This window comes from Dendrobates tinctorius, unplaced genomic scaffold (genome assembly GCF_039654945.1).
Source record: "Dendrobates tinctorius isolate UK_male_01 unplaced genomic scaffold, ASM3965494v1 ptg000070l, whole genome shotgun sequence".
NCBI lineage: Eukaryota > Metazoa > Chordata > Amphibia > Anura > Dendrobatidae > Dendrobates > Dendrobates tinctorius.
Genome location: NW_027361738.1, coordinates 41,311,408 through 41,339,261, shown reverse-complemented (window position 1 = coordinate 41,339,261; position 27,854 = coordinate 41,311,408). Strand labels below are relative to the sequence as shown.

The following is a 27,854-nucleotide window of genomic DNA, read 5'->3' as shown; positions in this document are numbered from 1 at the left end:
TAAAACTAGTGTATCTCCTGGTAGAACTGTAAGTAAAAATACTCTTTATTGAACCATGCTTAAAAAATGTAAGCTTGGTAATAATTGTAATAAAAAATTTGTTGTTAGTTGATGTGTGTGTTAGTTGATGTGTGTATAAATAAATGAGTCATGTATTGTATACAAATAATAGAAATACATGAATAAATAATCGTCTTTAAAAAAAAAAAAAAAAAAAAGGGGGGGTAGGGTTAATAAAACTATGTTAACATTCTAGGAGGCAGTTAGTGTTCATTGGAATAAGATACAAAAAAAAAAACCCTGGCAGGCCGATTTATGTCTGGCATTAACTGCCTAACCACTAACTTATCGAGATATGTAGATACACATCTACAAAAGTGCTTGACGCTGTTACCAGCCTACTTAAGGGACTTCACTCACACCCTTCAAATCCTGGAGTCTTTAGAGTGGAACAGCAATTATATTTTGGGGACACTAGACTTTAAAGGGAATCTGTCACCCCATTTTTCGACTATCAGCTGCCGGCACCGCCATCAGGGGCTTATCTACAGCATTCTATAATGCTGTAGTTAAGCCCCCGATGTAACCTGAAAGATAAGAAAAACGAGTTAGATTATACTCACCGGGGGGCGGTCCGGTCTTGGTCCGATGGGTGTCACGGTCCTGCGCCTCCCATCTTGTAGCGGTGACGTCGTGGCTCCAGCTCAGGCGTACTTTACCTGCCCTGTTGAGGGCAGAGAAAAGTACTGCAGTGTGCAGGCACCGGACCTCTCTGACCTGATCCAGCATCACCCCCAGGAAAATTTTCCTGTTCTCTGGTATCAAATTCAACTTCTCGGGTGTATCGAGCGGGGTCCATCATCTCCTTCGCCCTGTCAAGAGGTCAGCATGTCGTGACCCCCCCCCCAAAGGGGGGTTCTGCAGCCACAAGCCAGTGGAGCAGCAAGAGTTCTTGGTACACGAGCCTCTTTATAGGGAATCTGTCACCCCATTTTTCGACTTTAATGCTGTAGTTAAGCCCCCAATGTAACCTGAAAGATAAGAAAAACGAGTTAGAATATACTCACCGGGGGCGGTCCGGTCTTGGTCCAAAGGGTGTCGCGGTCCGGCGCCTCCTATCTTCTAACGGTGACGTCCTCTTCTTTGCTTCCTGTCGTGGTTCCTACAGAGGCGCACTCTGCTTTGCCCTCAACAGATGGTGGTCTCTCAGCTCCAGCGTCCGCTGATGGCGTGCTGCCTGCTCTGGGCAGACCGCTTGGCACGATGAAGAGGTGCACTTCCAGTGACTTCATTGATGCACGCTGACGGCTTACTTCCGGCCAGAGCGTACATTCTACAGTGGGACGCAGGGAACCCAAGAAGAGAAGGTAATATAAAAAGCATTACCTCTGTCTTGGGGGGGCTGCTGCAGTATCACTTATGGATAGCTGATAAGTTTTGTTTTCTGGTGTATGGACCACTTTTCTTTGTACACGGTGTTACATCTGGGTAATGTGCTATGGGCATTGTGTAAATACCTGAACTCTCAATCGTCCTGCACAACCTCTAAACCAGTTAGTGACATGATGAGTGCCACGTGCTAAATATGCATCTAGGCTTATTATGATATTAGGCATGGGCCTTATGGGGCACAGTGCAATATTGTTCAGTCGTCATGAAGGATGCTGCTTTTGCTTATAAAATGCACTTTAGCACCTTGAAAGTATCTTGATTAACCGTGCTCTATCCCCCTCAGTTTCATCCTCTTTCCCTATTCCCTACCCTGCTCAAATAGATAGTTTAAGGGAGAGTATTTAGGGGGTGAGGGTGAGCCGTCGTCGAGCTGGGGCGCCATATTGCGTACAAGCTAGGGTGCGAACCTCTGCAGACAGGTAGGGGCTCCATAAGGTAATTATAGGGTGAATTAGGGTATTTTGTGGTATTCTGGTTATAGTATACCAATACATTGAGCTCTGACCTAGTTGTTTGACCTGTAAAGGCGAATAACAGTTTGTTTGCTGTGTTTACATTTTAATAAATCAGTATAAAAGTTGATTTTAAAAGGTATTAGTTTTTTCTGTGAGTCAGCAAATTGGGCTAGCATAAATACTTTCTGCAAACATTATACATTAGATGTATTGTCAGGCCAACAGACTGCTTTTGGTACAAAGGTTCTCCAGGCAGTTGTCCCACCCTAGAATGTAAACGCCCCGTCACACACAGCGAGATCGCTAGCGAGATCGCTGATTTTGTGACGCAACAGTGTTCTCGCCAGCGATCTCGCTGTGTGTGACATGCATCAGCGACAGTGGAAGCGGGATCAGCGAGCTCCCAGCGCTGTAAGCAGACGCTGGGAGCTGGTATCTAAGGTAAATATCGGGTAACTAAGCACGCGCGTCGCTTAATTACCCGCTGTGTACCTTCGATACCTGCGTGCTCGCGCTGGGAGCTGGTATCCAAGGTACACAGCGGGTAACTAAGTGACGCGCGCTTAGTTACCCAATATTTACCTTGGATACCAGCGTCCTCGCTGGTCCTGATCGCTGGTGAGATCTGCCTGTTTGACAGCTCGCCAGCAATCATGTAGCGAGGCAACAGCGATCCTGACAAGGTTGTATCGTTGTCGGGATCGCTGCTGCATGGTTTAGTGTGACGGGACCCTAATTCTTTGGTATTCTCCATGGCGCTGTCAGGAGGGATGTCCTGGAAAATGGGGATTAGACCTACCGGTAATGCTGTTTCCAGGAGTCCATCCTGACAGCACGGTTAGGTTCCCTCCCTTATGATTTCCTATTACTAATGTGAGTTATCGTTGTATGGAAATTTAATAAAATATAAGTTGCATCCATCCTGGTGTGGTACTTGGAAAAAGCACTGAAAGAGGTGGGTGGGAGGGGCTTTTTAAACTCTTGTATGTTTCCTGTCCCTATAAAGATATGAAGGACAACGTCCATGATGTTGTCAGGATGGACTCCTGGAAACTTTACTGGTATATGTAATCCCCATTTATTTTCTTTCCTTAAGGCTGTGTGCACACGATGCAGATTTGCAGCGGATTTTACCGCACAGAAACGTTGCATATCCGCATTGTGATGTACAGTAGCCTTAAAATCAATGAAAAAAAAAAAAACCGCTGTGCAGGCGCTGCGGATTTTTCCTGCGGTACAAAATCCGCAGCATGTTACTTCTTTTGTGCGGTTTTCCATCTCACCTGTCACCAAATCCGCAGGGGGAAAGCTGCAGAAAAACCGCAATAAAACCGCAGGAAAAATGGAAGAAATCCGTAGGAAAAATGCAGGTCATTTGACCTGCGGATTTCTTCCATTCTGCGTGGAAAAATCTGCAGGGCTAAAAAGTCCGTCTGCACTCAGCCTAAGTCTCACTCCAAAAGACTCCTCCAAAAGACTCCTCCAAAAACAGTGTGTGCAAATATCCTAAGGGCATATTTTTCAGGAGGATCCCGCTTCTCTCCACGCTCCCGGCATCTTCCAGTCCCGGTAATCCTTTGCGCAAATGACCGCAAGACGTTGCACACCCGCGAAGTCATCGCCAATGACTGCGAGACGTCGCGCTCCCGCGAGACCGCAACGTCATCGCGGTCATTCTCGCAAAGGATTACTGGGACCGGAAGATGCCGGGAGCGTGGAGAGAAGCGGGATGGCTGCGCGGGACGCCAGAAGGTAAGAATAACAATATTTTTTATTTTAATTCTATTTTTTACAGGGATATGGTACCCAGAGCCCGGAGGACAGTCTCCTCTCCTCCAGACCGTGGGTACCATCCGCAAATGTTCTGCTTACTTTTCGCATGGTGGGCACAGCCACATGCGGAAAGTAAGCAGAACAATGCATTCCTATGTGGGCGGAATCGCCGCGATTGCGCAAAATTAATGAGCATGCTGCGTTTTTTTCCGCGATGCGATTCTGCCACGTGAAAATCCGCAGCATTAGCACAGCATTGCGGAATCCCATAAGATTGCATGGGATGCTGTTTTTTCGCGTTTTCGTGGCAAAATCGCGCGTTTAAAATCGCCGCGAAAACGCAAAAAAAACACTACGTGTGAACCCAGCCTAAGTCTGGAATCCGCTCGCTGTGTCGCCACAAGAATGGCAGCCAAGCCACCTCAGGAAAATATCCTCCAGAGTTTTCCTGAAGCGCCTTCACCTGGGAAAATTTGGTGGCTTTGCCTTCATCTAAATGCAATGTGAACTTATCTAGTCTGCCATTTCTTGAGTTTTTCCTAAAGAGTCTTCACAACAGGAATATCTCTGTAGTTAGCCATTTTTTTTCTGCTTCCATTTCCCAGATAATTAATATCCTAATGCAGCTGTTAGATTCGCACTTGCGCTGAATGCTTTCTAGCTAAATATAAGGGGAGATTGTGGAGGATAAGCAAAGACTGATGCAATTTTTTCACAGCAGTGGATACTGTGAGACTATTTATCAAATCACTGCATGTGATTACAGCTTCTCTCTCTGTCCCAAGATTATATCATTGGTTTCCAATAGAAAGCTTTTTCTGAATATTTTGGCTTTTGAGTGTCCGTATTCCAATAGTAGCCACAAGATGGCGATGAAGCAGCAGGAATGAGTTTTGCAGGGTAGGTAGGCAGCATAGTTGTCTTTTAGCAGGGTCTATAGTCAGCGATCCGTCTTACATTCAAGCACTGTCTGGGTTACATTCATGCAAGTGTGGTCTTGGGTTGCGTGCATGCAATGTTTTACTGTAGCTGCAAATTAAATGATGCATTTCTAAAATCTGATTCACACTGCGCGGGTTTTTTTTTTTTTTTTTTAATTTTTAAACTGCAGTATGTCAATTCTTCAGCTTAGCTGCTTTTTTTTTCCTTTAATTTTTTAAAAAAAGCTGAAAAAAAAATGCACATAATGTATGCAGTGTTATTCGTACTATCACATACCCTGAGGTATTACATATGGAATATGACAGACATTTAATATTTTATTTCTGGGTATAGGACTGTCCCTATTACTGTATTACTGTTGTACCTGCTAATTCAAGACTTTTTATTTTTGTGGATTTTAATTCATTTTATGTGTATGTATGAAATTGTAAAGATATATTTGGTTGGGATCTGTTGTCAGACTTTATTCCTATTTAATATATTTATTTACAGGTGGTTAATTGGATTTAAGCCAAACTCACAATATTAATTTTTTTTTGCAAATTTGTTTTTTTTATATGCAACATCCAAAATGTGAGTCTGGTCCATAAATTAAACTAAAGTAGGGATATGTTTTTTTTTTTTATTATGTTCACAGGATATGGTGTCAATTTGCATTAAAAAAAATTAAACTACATGTAGAAAAGGTAAAAACTTTGGGGGCTTTTAAAAGTTGTGCTGTAATAGTTTGTACAAACCTAGGACAAGGTTGAAAATAAGCTTACCGTATATTACCGTAACTTACAATAGATAAAATTATAAATAATTTGCCAACCTTCTGGTTCTGCAACTAGTTCCGATTCATCATTGTTGCTCCTCCAGTTTTTTGGAGTAAATTGCTTCTTTTAGTGCATTTAGTGTTTGCACATTACTATCTATACATTTTGAGCCCCCCCTCCGTTCCCCCCCCCCCCTGAGTTTGCTCATCCAGGTGTTTTTGATGAGTTTATGAAATGAGACTTATTAAATGTCACTTTTTTTGTCACATCTCACTTCAGTCCCTGCCTTGAGTAGGGTTCTGGAGTTTTCAGTTTTTGGCACATTTTTGCAGCTTTTCATGGCATTTTGTTTTTTTATTTTTATTAGTTTGAAAAGTAATAAAATGATTAACGTAAAAAAAATAAAGCATTTTTTTATTTATTTTGGCGTCAAATTCAAAATCCTCAAATACCACAAGGCAAAAAAAATTAAAGTGTTTTCAATAAATGGCAAACTATGGATCTGGCCCTTTTGTCTTTCTTTAAGTCTGGCTCCACTCTGCACTCATTTTCTGCAGTGGCTCAAACCGTCATTGTGCCTAAACTCGTAGAGATCAAACAGACATCATTCTGCAACTCCAAGCCAGCGATAATATCTGCAGAGCTGATCACGTGGCCTCTATACGCATATTGCCCTCTTTACTCTCGATATTTCTAAAGCTTTTGATTCATTATCCTGTGATTTTAGATGTATTTTAGCCCTCAAAGACGGGCTTTGGAAGCAAACTTTTTGCCCTTCGTACTATAACTACTAGGTTCTCGATAGAGGTAGGAACACAATATGGCAGGGTTGCTTCCTTTTTCTCCCCCTCCTATTTGCTCTTTTTCCATGATGTCGCTTAGAGCAGCCATCGGGGATTGTTCGGACGTTGCGTGTTTCGAGCTACCCGGTCTTTGCCATAATTACTGTATGTCGGTTTGACAACATTTTGCTATGTACAGTAATAGAAGGTGATGGAGTATGACAAGGGGCAGCATAAGCATCCCCTTGTCATGCTCCCTCATCTTCTTTCTATTTTAACAGCTTTTGGCGAAGTCTTGGGCTTGACCATTAATAATTCTAAGTCACACCGTCCTCATTGTCTCCATGCCCATGCCTGACCTATCTGCCTTTAAAGTCTACCTACACTTTCGGATGTGTGCCTCCAAAGGCGACCTGGTACCTATGCTATGATGGACCTGCCCGTGAAGTTTTCTCTTCTGGCCTTCTGTGTTTAGCTTGACTTATACTAATTTCCACGTTCCCCTTACTATAGACCCCTGGCAAGCCTTGTGGCATCATCCACACTCATTTTGTCTCAATGCCGACTCCTCATTTTTCCAATGTTCAGCTGCAAAGCAAACAATAGCCCCGGACTAGGAAAGAAAAAATAAAACTCATCCCATTCCTGGAATTTTTAGCTTGTGTAGATATGTGAGCAACTTACAAGTGTCCTTAATGCTTGAATGATGCGAAGGTATGGGGCTCATGTATAACACACGCAGATCCACAATTGTCACGTGCTCGACTGTCTTTTGGCTAATTGTGTTGGATCCAGTTGGATATACACGTGGGTAGTTTGCGCTGCTGGAGTGAATCAATTCGTCAGAAAAGATGATGAAGAAAAAGCTTTTTATTCATTAATTGTGAATTTGGCTAATTGTGTGACATACTGCATCATGAAGCCATCTACCTTTTGGTTCTTTTTCCATGGGCGCTCCCCTTATAGTTTGTCTTGTTCCTGTTCCAATACTCCTGTGTTGTTAGATGTCATGGTTTTCTCTGTATTCCCTTTAACAGAATTTGTGTAAATCACTGTGGTTTGCTAGATTACTAATTTGGTTATATTGATTAAAAAAAAAAAAAATAAATAAAAAATTTGAAGGGGAAAATGTGTTTCAGCCAACAGTGAGATAAAATTGACACCATGAGAATGACAAACACTAGTGTGTAAATAAATGAAGCTTGGGAAAATCCTCTCGCTAAATTAAGCAAAGTTAATTTTTGTTTTCCAATTTCAGGACTTTGGAATCTTGTTTCACTTTTCTCCAATCTGTGTCTTTTCGTGTTCATGCCATTTGCGTTCTTCTTTCTGGAATCTGAAGGCTTTGCCGGACTCAAAAAGGTAACTTTAATTTTAGCACCAGTTCTAAAATGAATGTCCTATGTTACGGGTAAAGCCCTAAACACTCAAAAGGGGATCTGTCAGTAGGATCAACCCTCTGAAGTTCTCTAAATGGGAAACTAGGTCTTAGAAAGTTGAACACAACGAGACCATGATATCGGTGATCCACGTTTTTCTTAATGTGTAAAGTACTGTAAAGGTACTGTCACACTTAGCGATGCACCAGCGATCCCGACCAGCGATCTGACCCGGTCAGGAGCGCTGGTGCATCGCTAAGTGGTCGCTAGTGAGCTGCCACACAGGCAGATCTCACCAGTGACATAGCAGGGGTCGGGGGTCGCTACTTACCTGTCAGACGAGGCGATCCTGACGTCCTCCCGCCCGCTTCCACACGTCGCTCGTCGGCGCCAGCAGGAAGCCGATGACGAGAAACGGTCCAGGACGTTCTCGCGCGATCAGCGATAACCAGCGGTGGAGCGGTCGGAGGTAAGTATCAGACATGGCGATATCGCTATCAATATCGCTATAACGTCACAAAAACGATATCGCTTAGTGTGACAGGCCCTTTAAGATCTTTAGGCTGGACAAAGGTCTCCTGAGAATCTGCCTCCAGAGCTTATTTTAAATGAAGGGGCGTTACCAGAGAGAGACTTGTAGATCAGGAGAGCAGACTGTCCTGTGAAACAATTTCTCGTTTCGCTCAGACATTCTTGCCCTATGGCCCTGATTCACGATGACCATTATCTTCCAGGGGTATACCGGAAAAGCTAACTCGAAACACGTGTTGTGGTACTGCTCATCACCTCCTCCAGGTTTCATTTTCAAATTGAAGCTATTTGACTGTGACTTTTTTTCTTTTCTGTATACGTCTCATGGCATACACTGAGAATTACCCACTATGGGCTGTGATTTTTTTTTTTTTTTTGTGCTTTTATTTTTTTCCTTTTTTAGAATGTCATGCAGTTTTGAGTCCTGTATATTTTATTAGGACTGTGTTTTAGCTTATTAACTCCTGCATACCTGGATTGGTGGAGTCTCTGTGTCTTGCATCTCTCCCCCCTTTTTACTTTTTAATTCTGTTTAAATAACTGTAAAACAAAGAATGTTTTTTGAATTCTGTTGTATTTGATTGCATTGTGTTTTGTATTCTCATTTTACCACTGCATCTGTCTTGACGGCTTATTTTTCGCAGGGCAAAACGACTTTTAGGATAGATGTGACGTTTTGATTGTTTTTTTTTTTAATAGACCTTTTTATGAAATTGCAGCAGACATAAAAACATTATTTTGTCGTTCTTAATTTTTTTCCTTTTACGCTGTTTATTAATCGGATTAATTTTTCTATGTTAATCAAACTTTTCTGAAGGCGATACCAAATGTGTATTCTTTTAATATCTTTAATATCTGTATTTTAATGGGTGAAAAGTGGCGTAATTTGACCTTTTTTTTTTTTTTTTTTTTTTTTTTTTACTATTCTCGGTTCTTATATTTTGAAGCTGCGATCGTCTGATCGCTTGTGCTACAGCATCACTGTATATAGCAGAAATCGCGGCCTCCTTTGATTTTTCTGTCACGCTTAGACCTTCAAGATAAGCGATTCAATCGCTGTGAAAAATATGACTTTATTGTGCTCCCAGTTTATTAAACCAGTAAATTAGTGGTTTTCTGTACAATATTTCATTGAGTCATCCTTCCCTGACCTGAGCATTTAATTTCTTGCTAATGTGCTCTTCTAATAACCTCTTGACTAATGGCCTTGATTATGAGTATTGGATTTGTGCCATACGACTGTACATAGCAAAACAGACCCAGCAAAATTCTCTGCTTAGTTTCTAATTAATCGCGGGCATTAATGTAAATGGACATTTAGGCCTGGAGGGGTTGTCTGTGGGCTTTATTTTTCTGAAGTGGATTTTTGTAAGCTCGCAGTGGCTGCTTTTTATAGCCTCTACCACCTTTTTATCCACTTTGCCTTTACAGTAACTATGAACCATAGGAAGTGGTTGTAAAATCGAGAAATTCTATTAGGAGATGTGGTAAATATCAGGGGCCCTTCAGACGTGGTGCGGTGCTGTCTGGCCAAGTAACGCTTTGTTAGGTCTACGTAGTTAAGTCTCTATCTACGTATTTAAGTCTATATTGTGCTCGTTTTTAGGTTTTCGGCTTCAGATTGGTAGTATTATGAACCCCTTCTGTTCAGTAGTAATGAATGCACAGAGTTCCTGCACAATAAAAGAAAGACCTGTGCATAATCCGTATGGTACCTCTGGGTCGTATTTTTCTCTTATAAGCAGTGTATTTTCACTCTCTAACATATAATATGAACCCCTATTGGCTTAAAGTAATTTTCCTTATTTCCCCCCCCCCATAAATTTGCATTACTATAAAATAACACAATATCTAATACTTCCCTTGTCAGCCCCCTCCTGCTTACGGGTCCCCTGACGGTCTTTTTATCTGGCTCCAGTGATGTCACAACATGTGACCACTGTAGCCAATCACTGGTTACAGCAGTGATGTGAGGTCACCGTTGCGGATAGTGATTGGTTGTGCGGGTAACATGGCGTGTCGACACATCACTGGTGCAGGGTGAAAGAGGTCACAAGGAAATCCAAAAAAACACATTTGAAAGGTTGACTCACCAAAACCCTGACTAATGCACTAGCAGGATGCAGCAGACCTCCATTGATAATCCCTACTTGGATTGTCTCATCTGTTCACTCCCGTCTGCTATATATGCTTATATATGCTTTCCTCTGGTACTTGGGGATTGTCAGTGTTAGTTCTTACTGCTTGGTTGTGGAGTTGAAGGTGTAGTTTGTGGTTGGAGTTAGTGTTTGAAGATTGTTCAGGAGATTGTTGCTTGAAGGTTTGTCTGTGTGCACATCCTCATCCTCTCCTGTTTGGTTTCTCCTTCCTTTAACTTTCCTTTGTCTCACTCTATTGTCTGGTATGTGTGTGTGTGTTTTTTGTACCTTTTTGGTATTTCCATTTATCCCTGTCTGCATTCCCTATGTCTGATTATTGTGTTCCTATACACTTCAGCTTCCCACTATCCTTGGGGGAGGGGACAGATTAGGGTAGATATAGGAGCATAGCAAAGTACGAGAACCCAGCTTCTCCACCTTCAGGATTAATCCGGATACAAGGATAGACCAGATAGCCCCTAGTTCTGGGGACCTGGTTAGCGCCCAAACACCTTGGTGACAATGTCACTTTCCATATCTAGTTGAGAGGTTGATGTGTGGCTGACCGCACTGCTGTATAGAAAGAGTAGTTCCACACTTGTAGTTGTGCTCCAAGTAGTCTTTATTACGTGTTTCGGGTGCATCCTGAACTTTCTCAAATAATGCTAAGGCAACTACTACTGTAGTTTTATTTGAGAAAGTGTTTAGTATGAACCTGAAACGCATAATAAAGACTACTTGGAGCACAACTAAAGGGCCTGTCACACTAAGCGATATCGCTAGCAATATCGTTATAACGTCACTGGTTTTTGTGACGTAGCAGCTGTCTGATACTTACCTCCGACCAGCTCCCCCGCTGATTATCGCTGATCGCGTGAGAACGTCCTGGACCGTTTCTCGTTGTCAGCTCCCAGTTGGGCTTCCTGTTGTGCCGACGAGCGACGCGTGCGGGAGGACGTCTTCATCGCCTCATCTGACAGGTAAGTAACGACCCCCCCACCGCTGCTATGTCACTGGTGAGATCTGCTTGTGTGGCAGCTCACTAGCGACCACTTGGCGATGCACCAGCGATCCTGACCGCGTCATATCGCTGGTCGGGATCGCTGGTGCATCGCTAAGTGTGACAGTACCTTAAGTGTGGAACTACTTTCTATACAGGAGCACTCTCAGCTATCCCTCAATTTTTATGCAGAAGCTTCTTTTCGCAGACGTGACTGCAGCAGCTGAACTTATTGCAGTCCTTTATTGGTGTTGAGACATACTCGGGTAAACATCACTGACACCCTCCAACCATTTATAACACTATTATCCAATGTGCACTTGTCTCTCTATTTTCTTTTCAACTGTCCCATCTTTGCTTTAACCTGCACTGCTGGTGGCAGGCACTCAAGGCCATGGTGTCGGGCTTTCTCTGTTTTGGAACTGTTGCTGCTTTCCCCTCATGTCCCCCTTCTTTACATAGTCTAGGGGTAGGTGCTGCACTGCTGTTACTTTAAGGGCAGTTGCTGCACTGCTGGGTGCTCTACATTCCTCAGATCTAGGAATTAAGGCTCGAGAAACTGACAAGCTCGGTAACTTTCCTAGAAACGAATGGAAGTTGATGAAAAACCGAACCTCGTTTCCATAGTCCTCACTTCCTTTGGCCATCGCCCGCCATGTATGATTGACATGGGAATGTTTTTATGTTCATTATATTTTTATTATAAATATTGATCGAGTATAACATACAAACAAACATACCTTAGTCATTGAAATAAGCTATAGCCTGGAGGGAAAACCTCCAATCCTAATACAGATTCAAAGTAATGGTATGTCTAGTGTAATATTGAAAATTTGATTACCTTTATTGCATAAGACCTTTTAGTAATAATAAATCATAAATAGCAAATACAGAGAAAAGAAGGAAAGGAAAAGTAGAAAAAGAGCAGGATGGGAATGCCACTGACTTCTGTACCTTGACTATATATGTACCTTCAAAAGAGACCTAGTTAGTAAGTTTACCTTGATTTAGCCAAGGAGATGAGAATATGTTTAGATAACGATTTCCAAGAGGCATTCACGCCACTCTCTCTACATGCATAGATATGAAAACCTAAAGAGATGAACCCGAATATAAGTGCCACGTGTAGGTGCATGTTCACACTGGCTGCTAAAGAGACAAAACCTAAGCAAAAAAAAAAAAATGAACGGATACCCTGCAGTAAATAAATAATAATAGTGCAGGAAAATAACATGGGGTACTTTTAGTTAACATAATTTTGTTTAAAAAAAAAAAAAAAAGCGTAAAAGCCATCTCACCATGTCACGGTGACCCTAATTCGCGCTTGTCATTGCCTCTAGTATTAAAACCCTTCTATGCGTCAAATGACATAAATGTGAATAATGGCCAAGTTATATTTCAGTTCATCTCTGCTCGGCTCTTATTCACATTTACTTAATTTGACAAATGGAAAGGTTTTAAAACTAAAGGTTAGGATTGTCCTGAATATAGTCACCGTGATGTGGTGGGACGGCATTTATTTATTTATTTATTTTTTTAAATCAAAATTATGTTATCTAAGTACCATATGTTGTTTCATGCACTATTGCAATTTTTTTTTACTGCAGGGTATTTTTTCATTTTGTTTTTATCTTAGGTTTTCTGTGCATAGATATGAGCAGATCGTGATCTATCCATGTTAGTATGAGGATAAATATTTTCTGTAAGTAAAAACTTGATCTCCGAAATGTTATCTATTAATGAAAGGGATGATTTTGAATAAACGTAGCGGTCAGAAGAATTTATGGAGTCTTATTGGCAATTTGATAAAAAAAAAGTTAATTTGTATAATTTTCTTCTAACAGAACAAAAGAAAATGATCTTGCCAAGATACCCTATACATTTTTTTTGTCACTTAGGTACTTGCAAGACCATTTTCTTTAGATCTACAGGAGACTTTATTTAGACAGTTAAGGGATGGTTGCATATTGTGAGAGTTTTAACTTTAGCAGTTTTCCTGTATCTCTTCTATCCGTTTAAGTGAATTTCAAAGGGTTATTCCAATCATAAGATATTAATGGCCTAGGTAGACGATGGGTAATCTGTATCAGATTAATAGGGGTCCGATACCTTCCCAATTAGCTGTAATTAGATCTGACCAATGTTCAGCAGTACCGGGCGGCAATGAATGGAGTTGCTTATTGTTAAGTTTCTTCCAATGTGTTAACATCTGGCTGATCATAACAGTTGATCGGTGGGGGGTACCAGGTATCGGACCCCTATAAACTGATATTGATGACCTAACTTTATAAGTCATCAGTATCTTGTGACCGGGCAACCCTCATATTAACAATGCTACATGCATCATCCGGCCCAAACTACAGCCTCAAATACCAGTCGGACCATGAGTCTTAGCCCCCAAACTAAAAGTATTTTAAGGACCCATGATGTTGTTTGTTCAGGTTCATTTTGCGGCCTTAATACGGCTTAGAAATGCGCCAATATTTACATTTTTGTCAAATGTGATCATTCAATGATTCAGAATACTTAACAATTTGACATCGGATCCTATTAATGCCAGATGAAAATGTTTACTTACCGTATGTATTTTTAACTATAGTTTTATTTTAAAAAAAATATGTTCTTTATTTTGCATGTTTTGTTTCCTTACTGAAAAATGATTGCTGATTGCGGAGAGCTCAGATTCATGTGCTTCCAATAAAGATTCCACCTCGTCTTGTATGATTTATACATTACATGGTCTCTATACCCTACCGATCCGGTAAGGTGCCTCAGTCTTGTGTCATTTATTATTATTATTTTTTTTTTCTCCCTTTAATGCTGCACATCATACCACAACTTGTTATATAAAATTGAACATGAGCGACAGAAACATCCTGACCAATTACCTAAATGATCCAGACATTCCCAAAATGTTCAGCGGGATTAAGAGGTTAACGTCTAAAACATCAAACAAACGGACTGATAATAAAAAGCAAATAGGATTAAAAAAAAATGTAAGGTAACTTCCTTGCTTAATTAATTAGGTGGGCCAGGTGGAAATCGAAGAGGTCGGGTCTCCAGTTTGCAAGGTCTATAAAGCTAAGTAACATGACAGCGCAATGGAGAAGAAAGCAAGATTTTTTTTAATATGCTTCTATCCTGTGTCACAGTTTGAAATTGTCCTGGTTTTTGTCCCTTTTGGCAAACTTACATAAAAGTGACCCGGTACTGTATTTTATGGCCAGACGAGCCTTTATTTTCCAGCGCTTTAATTCGTGTCAGGCCTCCGCTTTAAAGAGTCGCAGCTTTGGGTTTCGAAGCAAAGCCTGTTTCTCTCAACTGATTTGCACTGAATTCTTTCATTATTTTTTTTTTTTTTTTGCCGCTGATCATCCATAAATTGTTGGAAATGAGTGATTAAGGAAGTGCTGCTAAATGTTACCAACACCATGCAGGTTCCCTCTATGACTTTTTGTGGGTGAGAGGAAATCGTACATTGCCCTAACAATAAGGAAGACCCCCGCTGGGGACCTTTCAGGAAAATTTGTCTTGCATACTGTTTTGATCATTGTGTTTTCTTATTATACAGAATTGGGTGTTTTGTTTTTTTTCACGGCTGCTGATATAAACCAGTCACCTTTCAAAGTGTAATTCCTCATATTTGGAAATATTTTTTTTCTATTTATTTACTAATAATTCGCATTGAATATGAAATATTAAATTATTGCAATTTCCCAGGAGAATTTTGTTTTGATTCAGGATAGTAGCTGCCGCCTTATCAGCACAGGAATTCAAGAAGATTAAAGGGAATCTGTCACCCCATTTTTGGCCTATGAGATGAGGCCACCGCCATCAGGGGCTTATCTGCAGCATTCTGTAATGCTGTAGATAAGCCCCCGATGTAACCTGAAAGATAAGAAAAATAAGGCCCCGTCACACACAGCGATCTCGCTAGCGAGATCGCTGATTTTGTGACGCCACAGCGATCTCGCCAGCAAGATCGCTGTGTGTGACTGGGATCAGTGACCGGCCCCCCCTGCCGGGTATCGCTGATCGTGCACTATAGTCCTGGGCCATTTTTTGATCTTTGCTCTCCCACTGGCCAGCGCGCATCACTGCGTGTGGCAGCGGGAGCCAACGATCAGCGAGGCTCCCTGCGCTCTAAGAAGGCGCTGGGAGCTGGTATCTAAGGTAAATATCAGGTTACTAAGCGGCGCGCGTCACTTAGTTACCCGATGTGTACCTTAGAAACCTGCGTGTTCGCAGCTCCTGGCGCGAGCACGCAGGTTTCTAAGGTACACATCGGGTAACTAAGTGATGCGCCGCTTAGTAACCCAATATTTACTTTAGATACCAGCATTCTCGCTGGTGCTGATCGCTGGTGAAGCTGCCTGTTTGGCAGCTCACCAGCGATCATATAGCGATGCACCAGCGATCCTGACAAGGTCTTATCATTGTCGGGAATGCTGGTGCATCTTTAAGTGTAACGGTACCCCTAGGTTATACTCACCAGGGGTCGGGTGTGGTGGGTGTTGTGGTCTGGTCCGGTGCCTCCCATCTTCTAGCGATGACGTCCTCCTTCTTACTTCTGTCGTGGCTTCACAGGCGTATTTTCTTTGCGCCTGTCAGAATGCTGTAGATAAGTCCCTGATGGCTGTGGCCCCATCTTATAGGCCGAAAATGTGGTGACAAATTCCCTTTAATGGTTTACCTTTTAATCCTTTAATATTTTTTTTTTTTGTGACATTCTATATTTTTCACGATGATTTAGTCAAAAATTATACCTAGCTTTCGATGTTGCACAATTTTTAATTTTTCTGAATGTGTCCAACAATGTAGATAGTGCATGTTTTCATCGGGCACCTTCATCACCTTGTGGATTTTCTGCGACCATGCCATAAATGTATAGCCGATGCAAATCTACCAATGCGACCTGTATCTCTTATGAGATTGGAGCTCAACATTCATTTGTAAGGGGATTCTGACAACGTCTCCACTGCAACATCCAGTGGGGCCCCGATCTCCTAATAGATGCCGGCCGGAGGCCACATGGTTTTACAAATATGACAGATGTGCCATAAATGCCCAGGATAGGAATTCACCCTTTAAGTTAAATCTACAACAAGTCCACAAAAAAAATCCCCATCTACATTTTGAGATTTTGCCTCGTATTTGCTGTGGTCAAATCTGTACTGTGTGAGGTAGCGCTGTCATTTACTTAGGGGATTCTCGCTTGCAGCGAACAAAAACCAGTTCCGGCACGGATTTTCCATCAAATCATACAGTCCCTGCGGTTTATTCACACCTCATAAACCACAGCAGCAAAAGAAAGTTCACTTAATAGCATTACCAGCATAGCGTCCATTATAATGCTTCACTCTTATTATCAATGTCCAGTACGCAGGCTCACTTAGCCTCACAATTATCTCACCCACGTCAGGGTTCCTCATGCGGCTGCAGCATTCCGCACACGTTCGTTCCCCCCAGGGAACTCTCAGGCACACATTGCCATTGCTCCCAGCTACTTCACACGTGCTGTCTGGGAGGAAGCTCCATCTCTGTAGGACCTTCCACACTGGACCAACCAGGTCCCAGCATTCCTCACATGTGGCCTACCCTGGCCACATTATATGGTCTATAGCCCCGCCCACCGGGTCACGTGACTATGACCTCATCACAGGTCCTTCACACACTCACATAGCTTTTTAATACAGGCGTTTTCAGACACACCCCTGGGTGGGTTTGAAGGTAACTGGCCCGCCCAACTCCCAAGTTACCTAGAGACTTCTCCCTTATACCTTGAAATAACACCTCAGCAATACCATTGCTGATCAATACGCATAACTAAGTCTCCATCTCAAAGCCACCCCCTTTGAGATGCACAACCATCCTTCAGGATTCTGCCACTCATGCTTTCTCTTGGAACCTCCACACAGTGCCCCCTAGTGGACATAGTGGTTACTACACCACAACTGGAAAAGTAACCTTTATTGGAATCATCTCTTAATTTAAATTTTTTTTTTGCTCCCAAATTTCAAAATGACTTGGTCACTGGAATTAGTAGCCACAGTGTTTACACTGGAGAGATAAACAGAATGATGTGCTCTATCCTGCTGTTACACATGTTTGCGGATAGCCATCGATTTTAAAGAGGTTATCTAGGAATAGAAATAAAGAGTACAGTTTTGTTCAAAAATGTGCTTTCTTTGCCTTTTTTCAGAGAAGATGAATGATAACACCAAAACTTTTTCTCCACTCTCATGTTTAGTGGTTGGTGTAGCCATTTATTGTTAAATTACTGTGTTTTCTCTTTTTCATAATGACAACCCAAAACATCCAAATGACCCTGATCAAAAGTTCACATACCCCATTTTTTAATACGATGTATTACTCCTCTAACATCAATGACAGCTTGAAGTCTTTTGTGGTAGTGGTGGATGAGGTTCTTTATTTTCTCAGATGGTAAAGCTGCCCACTCTTCTTGGCAAAAAGCCTCCAGTTGCAGACAATTCCTGTGCTGTCTAGCTTAAACTGCATGCTTGAGATCTCCCCGGAGTGGCTCAATGATATTGAGGTCAGGAGACTGAGATGGCCACTCCAGAACCTTCACTATGACTGGTCAACTTGGCCTTGTGTTTTGGAAAGTTGTCATGTTGGAACGCCCAAGTACGTCCCAGCTTCCGGGCTGATGAGTGCAAATTTGCCTCCAGTATTTGCTGATAACGTGCTGCATTCATCTTTCCTTCAACTTTGACCAAGTTTCTTGTGCCTTTTGTAGCTCATGGATCCCCAAAACATCAGTGATCCACCCCTGTGCTTTACAGTAGGAATTGTGTTCCTTTCATCATCGGCCTTGTTGACCTCTCTCCAAATATAACGTTTATGGTTGTGGCCAAAAAGTTCAATTTTGGTCTCATCACTCCAAATTACATTGTTCCAGATGTTTTGAGGCTTGGTTCTGTGCTGTTTTGCTTATTGTAGGCAAGATACTTTTGTGGCACTTGCGCAGTAATGGCCTTCTTCTGGCGACTCGACCATGCAGCCCATTTTTCTTTTCTTGTAGATCCGTTGACAATTCTTCTGCTTTCCCTATGACTCACAATCCAGAAACGTCAGTGGCTGGATGAAACATGCAAGCGTCTGTCTGGATCCCAGAAACTTACTCCACTTTTATGCACACTGATTACAAGCAAACAGGTCACAGGTGCTGCATCCAAAGCGCTGCCATTTCTTGACCGTGTGCACATAACCTAAGAAAATAAATCAGTCAATTTCAGAAAAAAACCACACCAATTAATTTGACCTCTGCTTGTGTCAGTGCAGTCTGTGGCCCCGTCCGGGATTTATGTGAATCCTATTTTAGGGGATATTCGGGCAGAGCCCATGGAGGCACTGCAGAAGCGCAGTGTGAACAGGGCTTAATATACTATTGTGTGGAATAGTGCAATCTATACTATTCCGCGCTGTCCCAGTGCAGCAGCCAGACAGCGGCCAGAAGACCCTTTTTTTCTATAAATCTGTTGCTGTCGTCTTTCAACATTTCTGCAGCGTTTTTTTTTCCTATCCAAATGAATGGGACACAAAAATGCAAGTGAAAAGACTGCAAAAAAAAAGTAGAATATTTCCTGCTAACACTGTACATCCGTCCCCAGCAAAAATGGTGCGTCTGAACAGACCCTACAGGGGTTTTCTGAGAATGTAAAAATAATTAGCATGAAATGATAAAGCCCCTGCGGCTCCAGCACTTATGCCCCGGGGATCTCTGCCAGTCTAAGCACTGGGCTGCAGTGGTCTTGTGGCTCCGGGGGTTTCTGCCAGTCTCTGCACTGGGCAGTAGGGGTCTTGTGGCTCCGGGGGTCTCTACCAGTCTCCGCACTGGGCTGCAGTGGTTTTGTGGTTCTGGGGGTTTCTGCCAGTCTCAGCACTGGGCTGTAGGGCTCTTGTGGCTCTGGGGGTCTCTACCAGTCTCCTCACTGGGCTGCAGTCATTTTGTGGCTCTGGGGGTCTATGCCAGTCTCGGCACTGAGCTGCAATGGTCTTGTGGCTCCGGGGGTCTCCGTCAGTCATAGCACTGGGCTGCAGTCATCTTGTGGCTGCACCTTATAGCGGCAAAGTGACTAATAACCATCAGGGACCTCGAATCATCAGCCATGGAGCCAAAGGGGATTTAGCAGAGTAGATTGGGGGATATGTAGGACTTTTTTTTTTTTTTAATTTCTTTTTATACTGCTGTTTGTGAGGTAGGATGTAGAAAAAGACGGCAATTCTGCTAATGTTTTCTATTATGTGAATGTACAGCCCCCTTCACACAACCGTGTATCATGTTTTCCACGGATGCCACGTGTCCCCTATTTAACCTACGGTGCTGCACTCATGTCCATGTTTTCCCAACAGCACAGATGACAAGGGCCAATACAAGTCTATGGGCCCGTGTAAACATGTCATCCGTGAGTCGTCTGTGTGCAGTCTGTGTTTAACATGGAAAGTATATGAGAGGCTTTGTAATTTCATTTCCAGTATCCATACTGGAAAAACACGGATAGCACATGGACGGCACACTGAAAACAATGGTGACACCGGTGCTTTTCGGCTTTGCCTGCAGTTGGGCAAAGCATACTGCGCACGCGCGAGTGGAGATTGCAATGCGCACGCACGAAATATGGACGAGCACTACGGAAATTACCTGAACTATTGCGTACAGCGGCCAAGGAGGGGTGGAGGGAAGGAGCAAAAACACCGCCCATCGGACCGGACACAACTAATTTACATATAGCAGAGGGCTACAGTGAGCGTCATTTTGCCTCCATTCTTAAAATTTCTAAGACGGCAGTCCATTACAACAAGGTCAAGCAGCAGACATTGGGGACAACAAAGCTGCAGACTGGCAGAGGGTGAAAATGACTCTCCACTGACCGGGATGACCATCATCTTATTTAAATGTCACTCAGCAACCACAGGATGACATCAAGTCACCTGCAAAAGAAATGGCTAATGGCAGCTGGAGTGAAGTGCACGGCAAGAACAGTTCTTAACAGGCTCCTAGAGGCAAGGCTCAAGTCATGTAAAGCAAGAAAAAAGCCTTTCATCAATGAGAAGCAGAGGAGAGCCAGGCTGAAGTTTGCCAAAGACCATAAGGAATGGACCATAGAGGACTGGAGTAAAGTAATCTTCTCTGAGTCTAATTTTCAGCCATGTAGTCCTGGAGAGGTGTACAAGCCACAGTGTCTTGCACTCACTGTTAAATTTGGTGGAGGATCGAGGATGATCTCGGTATGCTTCTCCAAGGCTGGAATTGGGCCGGTTAATCTTTGCGAAGGACGTATGAATCAAGCCGCATTCAAGGTTATCCTGGAAAAACAGTTGTTTCCTTCTGCTCAGGCAATGTTCCCCAACTCTGAGGACTGGTATTTCCAGCAGGACAATGCGCCATGCCACACAGCTAGGTCAGTCATTGTGTGGATGAAGGAAAACCACATCAAATCCCTGTCATGGGCAGCCCAATCTCCAGAATTGAACCTCATTGAAAACCTCTGGAATGTAATCAAGAGGAAGATGGATAGTCACAAGCCATCAAACAAAGAAGAACTGCTTACATTTTTATACCAGGAGTGGTATAAGGTCACCCAAAAGCAGTGTGAAAGACTGGTGGAAAGCAGCCAAGATGCATGAAAGCTATGAATAAAAATCATGGATTTTCCACAAAATATTGTTGTCAGTAGTTTATAGAATAAAAGAACAATTTACATTTTACTCAAATATACCTATAAAGACAAAAATCAGACAAACTGAATATTTTGCAGTGATCTCTTAATTTTTGCCAGAGCTGTATATGTCCTAATGGGATGATTACTGTGTATGGTCAACACTATATGAAAAGGCCTTCAAGGTGCGCTCTTTGAACAAAAGTATAGCGACATCTACACTTTACAACTCTGAGAGGTTCGCTGTGATGTGGCAGTGGGCTTTATACAGTCTGTTCCGTTTTAGAAGTTTTTTTTTTTTTTTTGCTTATCCACAGTTGATCAATCTATCAGTTTTTGGAAGTGCGGTACAGGTCGTTCTGTAATGTTGGAACTTTAATGACCTCCAATTTTATATTGATAGACCTTACTATGGAGTTGGTTCCTCATTGCCAACAGAATCCTTTCTTCTCTATGAACGCTTTATCCAAGATATTGGCATGTGGGAACTTTTGCCCATTTACGCAGAAGAGCATTTGTGAGATCAGCTGCTGATGTTGGATAAGAGGGCCTGTTTGCGATTCCTTGTTTTGGGTCATTCCAAAGCTGTTCAGTTGAGGATCTGTGGAGGATTTGTCTCTTCAAAAAATGTTTTCACTGCTCCAGAATCCAGTAGTGACTGCTTTACATCACTCCATCCTATGCATGGCATTGTGCTTGGTGGTGTAAAGCCCCGGCAGAGGCCCAGTGTATGTGCTGGTGTTAATGGCACCAGGGGTTTAGAATTTGCAGTGCCGAAGGTCAACAGACCCCTCTCTGTAACTTTATGTGGTCACTTCTTATACCTGTGACGTCCTATTACACAACTATGCCGGCATCACTGAGCTCTTTACTGTGAGCCATTCTCTGACACGTTACTTAAGACTGACGACATTGTTAGGTACTGGATGTTATACTCCGTGGGGGGGTTGTGACTTGGTAGAAACATTTTTGTAGGCAGCTGTTTTTTTTTTCTTTTTTTTTTTTAAAAAAAAAAGCCCATACATCAAAAATTGTATTGTGTGTATGTACAAGATTCTGTGATGGGAAAGAAATAATGCCCCCATAATAAAGGCATGAAAAAAAATTTGGTTATCTTAGTCCAATCGTTAAAATTTGTTAAATCCAGATGTTAGATCCCTCAACCTTAGCAGGAGGATCCAACCCAGCCGGCAACCGATCTCCAAAACTCCATAGACCATCCATCCACCCAAGCTTGGATCCTCTCCCTACGAAGTCACTCCAACAACTGCCTGATGTCACCTATTGTGTCGTTCTCTTCCTCCCCCTTTAAACATGTTCCTTTAGCTCACAGAATGGAATGAAGCCTATTCCCTCACCTGGGACTGCACATGAGACCCCCTGTGGTGACGACTCCCCTGGTATAAATTAGATTGATAGAGTTTGGCCTTGGGTATACAGAAGTTCCATCCAGTGCGTCCTCCTCTGCTTGCTGTCACTGAATAGAAACATTGATTCCTGAGGATGAACAGACGAGCAAGCAAATCACTAATAAAGCACAGCAAGCAAATATCTATTACATTACAATAATATTGATGTAGCCGGTGCTGCATGCTGTTAAAAGTCTCTATCTCTTAGAGCTATGGACTCCGCTCTGCGTCCATTCGTCCTATAGTCTTCAGTAAGTGGCCATGTCCTCACAGCTGCCTACACACATCAGTCAGCGGCTGATCTCCAGGAGAACCATGTTATCGGCAGCTCCAATTGGGACATGTCTCTCTGTTGTGAGTTCATTTTCCCCTTCACTACTGAGGCCCGAGGAACTCCCTCTTCTGGTGAAGAAAGGTAGTGAGCCTGATTGTCAAACACCTGGGGCTGATGATGATGACTGGCTGAGTGGAGTTAATGACTGGATATAAGGCTGCCGACGCCCTTCTGGCCTGCGGGTGATTTCTCTGTGGACTTCTAGGAAACCAGTCTGATTCCTGCTCATCTAAAGCTAAGATTTCTGCTTTGCCTTTTTGCATTAGTGTTTTGTTTTCCTTGCTTTTCTGGATTCTGCCATTCCCTGCTGGGGTGAGCTGAATCTCCTTTTGCCTGTTGCTCTGTCTTCAGAATATTCCTGAGTACTGACATAGCTTTTTTGAAGCCTAGCATCTTCAGGGCCTTTTTTACTGTCAGTTTGTTGGCTCTTATTTTCATAGGGTTTTTCACGGATTGCAGACAGGAAAGGACAGGAAGGCTGCTATCTAAGCTAGCGTTGGCCCCATCTTTGCTCAGTCTATCCTTCTGTCTGTGTTTTGTTCTTTCTTCTTGCTTCACCGTCATTATATGTGGGGGGCTGCCTTTTGCTTTGGGGTCTGCTCTGGGGCAGTTTAGATTTCCCTTTCTGTCTTTAGGCTATGTAGTCCTCCGGCTGTGATCGAGGGGCCTAGGGCATCGTAGGAGCCCCCCACGGCTACTGCTAGTTGTGTTGATAGGTTCAGGGGTCTGCAATCCGATAGCTGCCAACTTCTCTGGTTTTCTGGACTTAGCTAGCATTTCTATTTTTGCCTCCTACGGTGACTCAATCATAACACATGTCCAATTGACATCTCAATGATCAGACGGCCGGATTTCCATACACGATAGATAGTTGGCTGTCCCTGTCGATAATGGCGGGTTCAGCCTAATCATCCTCATTTGTATAGGGAGCTTATCTGCCTTTGCTGTAAGTTTGCTATTCCGATCTGAAAAGGTGGATAAGCTCACGTGGAGACTCGTCCAGGTGATCTTACAGCGGGTGACGCTCCTAGGTAAATGTTTCTTACCTGTAGGCGTCATCCGTAATACCTTCTGGGAATTCATTGTGAAACGTCCTTCATTCTGGGGGTTTAGAGACCTATTTGCCAGGTCTGTTTTGATTTCTTTTACATTATATTGCAGCCCCGGTACTCGTTCTAGCAAGTATTACTATTTTTTTTTTTTCTTTTACTGACAAAAGATGTTTAATCAGTGACCTCAAAGGCGATAGTTTTTGTTCCTTCGTATTTTTGACATGAACTAACATTTCAGGAGTAAGGTCATTTTTTTTTTTCTCCTCCAGAACTTCCATCATTAAACAATCACCATCACTTAAACATTTTTATTAGTTTTCACATTGAGCTTCTGAGCATTCAGGGGGCCATCTACAGTGAGTCAGGTCATACAGCAATTATTTATTTATTTATTTTTTTTTTAATAGTTAAAAGCCATCACAGGCAGCAGTTACTATAGACAATTTTTATTGGAATTTTTTAACATGAGGCCAATTTCAGACAATACTTTTAACCCCAGCTGTTAATGAACATTTCATTCCTAGACTTTGGACTTTCCGGGCTGCAGCGTTCTTAGGGCTCATTCAGACATCTGTGCTGTACTTTTTTTTTTCTGTACGGTCACACACACTGACGTCTGAACGAGGCCTAAGACATGTTGTATTTCTTATAGGTCTTCTCCAGGCTCGTTCAGACAAATATATACAGTCATATGTTAAAGTTTGTGCACCCCTATTAATGTTAACCTTTTTTCTTTATAACAATTTTGGTTTTTGCAACAGCTATTTCAGTTTCATATATCTAATAACTGATGGACTCAGTTATATTTCTGGATTCAAATGAGGTTTATTGTACTAACAGAAAATGTGCAATCTGCATTTAAACAAAATTTGACCGGTGCAAAAGTATGGGCACCTCAACATAAAAGTGACATTAATATTTCGTAGATCCTCCTTTTGCAAAAATAACAGCCTCTAGTCGCTTCCTGTAGCTATTAATGAGTTCCTGGATCCTGGATGAAGGTATTTGTGACCATTCCTGTTTACAAAACAATTCCAGTTCAGTTAAGTTTGATGGTCGCCGAGCATGGACAGCCCGCTTCAAATCATCCCACAGATGTTCAATGATATTCAGGTCTGGGGACTGGGATGGCCATTCCAGAACATTGTAATTGTTCCTCTGCATGAATGCCTGAGTAGATTTGGAGCGGTGTTTTGGATCATTGTCTTGCTGAAATATCCATCCCCAGAAAATGTGCAATCTGCATTTGTTTAAATGCAGATTGCATATTTTCTGTTAGTACAATAAACCTCATTTGAATCCAGAAATATAACTGAGTCCATCAGTTATTAGATATATGAAACTGAAATAGCTGTTGCAAAAACCAAAATTGTTATAAAGAAAAAAGGTTAACATTAATAGGGGTGCCCAAACTTTAACATATGACTGTATAATGTCCATTTACTGAACAGTTACTGTAGCATTTGGACAGCACCCATTCCAATACAAGCCAACATGGCAGTTCACATTATTGTTTTTACAAACTGCTTGTTGATACACGTTTAAAAAAAAAAAAAAAAAAAAAATCACAGCACGCACTACTTTTGTTTTTTGTTTTTTCCCCCATTTCTGACCCATGGGGGCTCAAAAAAGCAGATCACATACGAGTCATACGTTTTTCACCGATCCATTGTAGACAGCAACATAGGAGATTTGTATTAGGTCCATTAATGTATTTTAAGTTGTTGATGTAAAGAAACAGTTGCCATACTGCTGTGGAGTCGGTAAGCCAAACCTGCGACTCCGACTCCGACTCCTCAATTTCCCTTACACCGACTCCGACTCCGACTCCCACACATATTGCTTATATTTAAGTGAAAAATTTATTGTAGTACAATGTGAATCTCAGACATTTAATCATTTTTATGATCCAATAATCAAGATATTTAGATAGAACAGAATATATATTGGTGTACTACCCGGTTTTCATTCTTTTTGGTACAGATACGATATGGATAGACAGATATGGATAAATGGATAGATAGAGCAGATTTCTAATCTGCTTTTGCTATTGAAAACATTATCTATGAGCTCAAAAACCTTTCAGGTGATGCAGTTTTTTAAAAAGATGATCAGCTTTTGCAGCTGAAAAACGTATCCTCAAAAAACACAGGAAAAACGCTGTGTGTGAATGTAGCCTTAGATCAGGAATATAACAGCCATTTATAGGACATTTCATAACTTTCCCAAACTCCTATGAAAAAATATTCAGCACATCCTGCATTGAATTACTGTACCCAATTTATTATATATTTTAGGAGTCGGAGTCGGTCCATTTTATACCGACTCCAACTCCGACTCAGACTCCACCAAAATGAGCACCGACTCCACGACTCCGACTCCGACTCCACAGCCCTGGCCATACAAGTAAACGCACACAAAAACATACGGACTAAAAAAAAAAACAGGTTAATTTATCATGGTCTCACTTAATCCCAGGAATTTTCTAGGACTTAAAAATAAAAGAAGGGATCTATATAATCACTTTTTTTTTTTTTTTTAAATCGCTGTTAGGCTATGTGCACACGATGCAGATTTCCAGCGGATCCGCAGCGGATTTTACCGCACAGAAATGCTGCATATCCGCATTGTGATGTACAGTAGCATGTTAATCTATAGAAAAAAAAAACCGCTGTGCAGACGCTGCGGATTTTTCCGCGCGGTTTTCTTGTGGTTCAAAATATGCAGCATGTCAGCAGGGAGAAAACCGCACAAAAACTGCAAGAAAACAGAAAAAAAACGGAAGAAATCCGCAGGAAAAATGCAGGTCATTTGACCTGCGGATATCTTCAATTCTGCGCGGAAAAATCCGCAGGGCAAAAAAGTCCGTGTGCACTTAGCCTTACAGAGCAAGAGCTTGCCGGGTTAATGTATAGTTTTTGTTAACTTGACTCTTTCCATGCTTTGGAGTCCAGGTTGCAGTCTCACTAGATGATTGACAGTCTTCCCTGTATCAGTATGCATGCAGATATCGGTCGGTCATGATTAGGACCGCCCACTGGACTCCTAAGCTTGAAAAAAGGTTTGAAGGGAAGCTCTTGAAAGTCATGCTGCCTGAGCCACACAAGAAATATAAACGGGTTCCCTAGTTATAAATATCTGGGTTTTACTCTGAAACGCTGCAGAGAACAAGACAAGGACAGTGACAAGTCCACTGTGTGGTTCCCTCCACCTTCGCCCTATGCTCTTAGTCTTAATCGATTATTTTCTCCCTTTTTTACGTTTAGGCAGACGCCTGAAAATCAAGTCAAGCTGGGAGAATCCAATTTTTACGTTTAGGCAGACGCCTGAAAATCAAGTCAAGCTGGGAGAATCCAATTTTTCAAGCTATGACCTCATTTTTTGTAACCAGCGAGCCTTCCTGTGTAAATCACACATGGTGCGTTCTTTATTGAGCTCCGATCTTTTTGCACTCCTAAACTAATCTTCTGATATACTGGTCCCGTTGCCATTAATGTTGTCCATATGATGGCATTGAAACTTTTTTGCTTGCCCTGACTGAAGTCCTCTTTCTCCTAGAGTAGAGCAAATTTACCTTTTTCCTAACGAAGTCTTACCTGCGGTGGTCTCTGTCTCCAAAAAAACAGTACCCCATAGAGCTCTATCAAAGGCCCTCTAACCCAGCAAAGATTTACCCAGAAAAGTTCAAGAATCCCCCGGAATAACTTTCCTATAACTAGCTAAGTTATCCATGTTCAGGTCTCTCTATGGTCTATTGTACAGATAATCCAGCAATGTTTAACCTCTCATACAACCACTGTAACAACCTGTTATGCAGTATGCTAACCACTAGAGGGCACATGGGGTCTGTGCTGTATATTTAGGAATTGGAGTTTGTCTGCAGAAAAGATATTTCCTATGGTTTTTATGGTCTATATCACAGGCAGCATCTTGTGACCTCTGGTGTCTAGAGTCCCAGAACATAAAACCAGTGTTCTCATTTGATATTCATATGTGCTGGTTACTAGCTGCCCAACGAAGGTAACATGACCACATTGCAGATTTTGTCTTATTTATTTGCGAACCAACTTATAATGAGCACGGTGGATTTATAGTTCGTCTTGGTATGGAGTCCTTTTATAGCCAAGATGTTCTCCTACTTTTTTTTTTTTTTTCATTTTTAAACA

The 27,854-nt window shown here is 42.1% G+C and overlaps 1 protein-coding gene across 3 annotated transcripts in view; it reads left to right on the top strand.

Annotated features, from left to right (window-relative positions):
• LMBR1 (limb development membrane protein 1) overlaps window positions 1–27,854 on the top strand; it is a 161,065-nt gene that overhangs the window by 58,346 nt on the left and 74,865 nt on the right. For all 3 annotated transcript variants that reach the window (XM_073581597.1, XM_073581598.1, XM_073581599.1), the window contains exon 5: window positions 7,421–7,524. In XM_073581597.1, coding sequence (XP_073437698.1) covers window positions 7,421–7,524 — 104 coding nt within the window. The remainder of the gene's footprint in view (window positions 1–7,420; window positions 7,525–27,854) is intronic.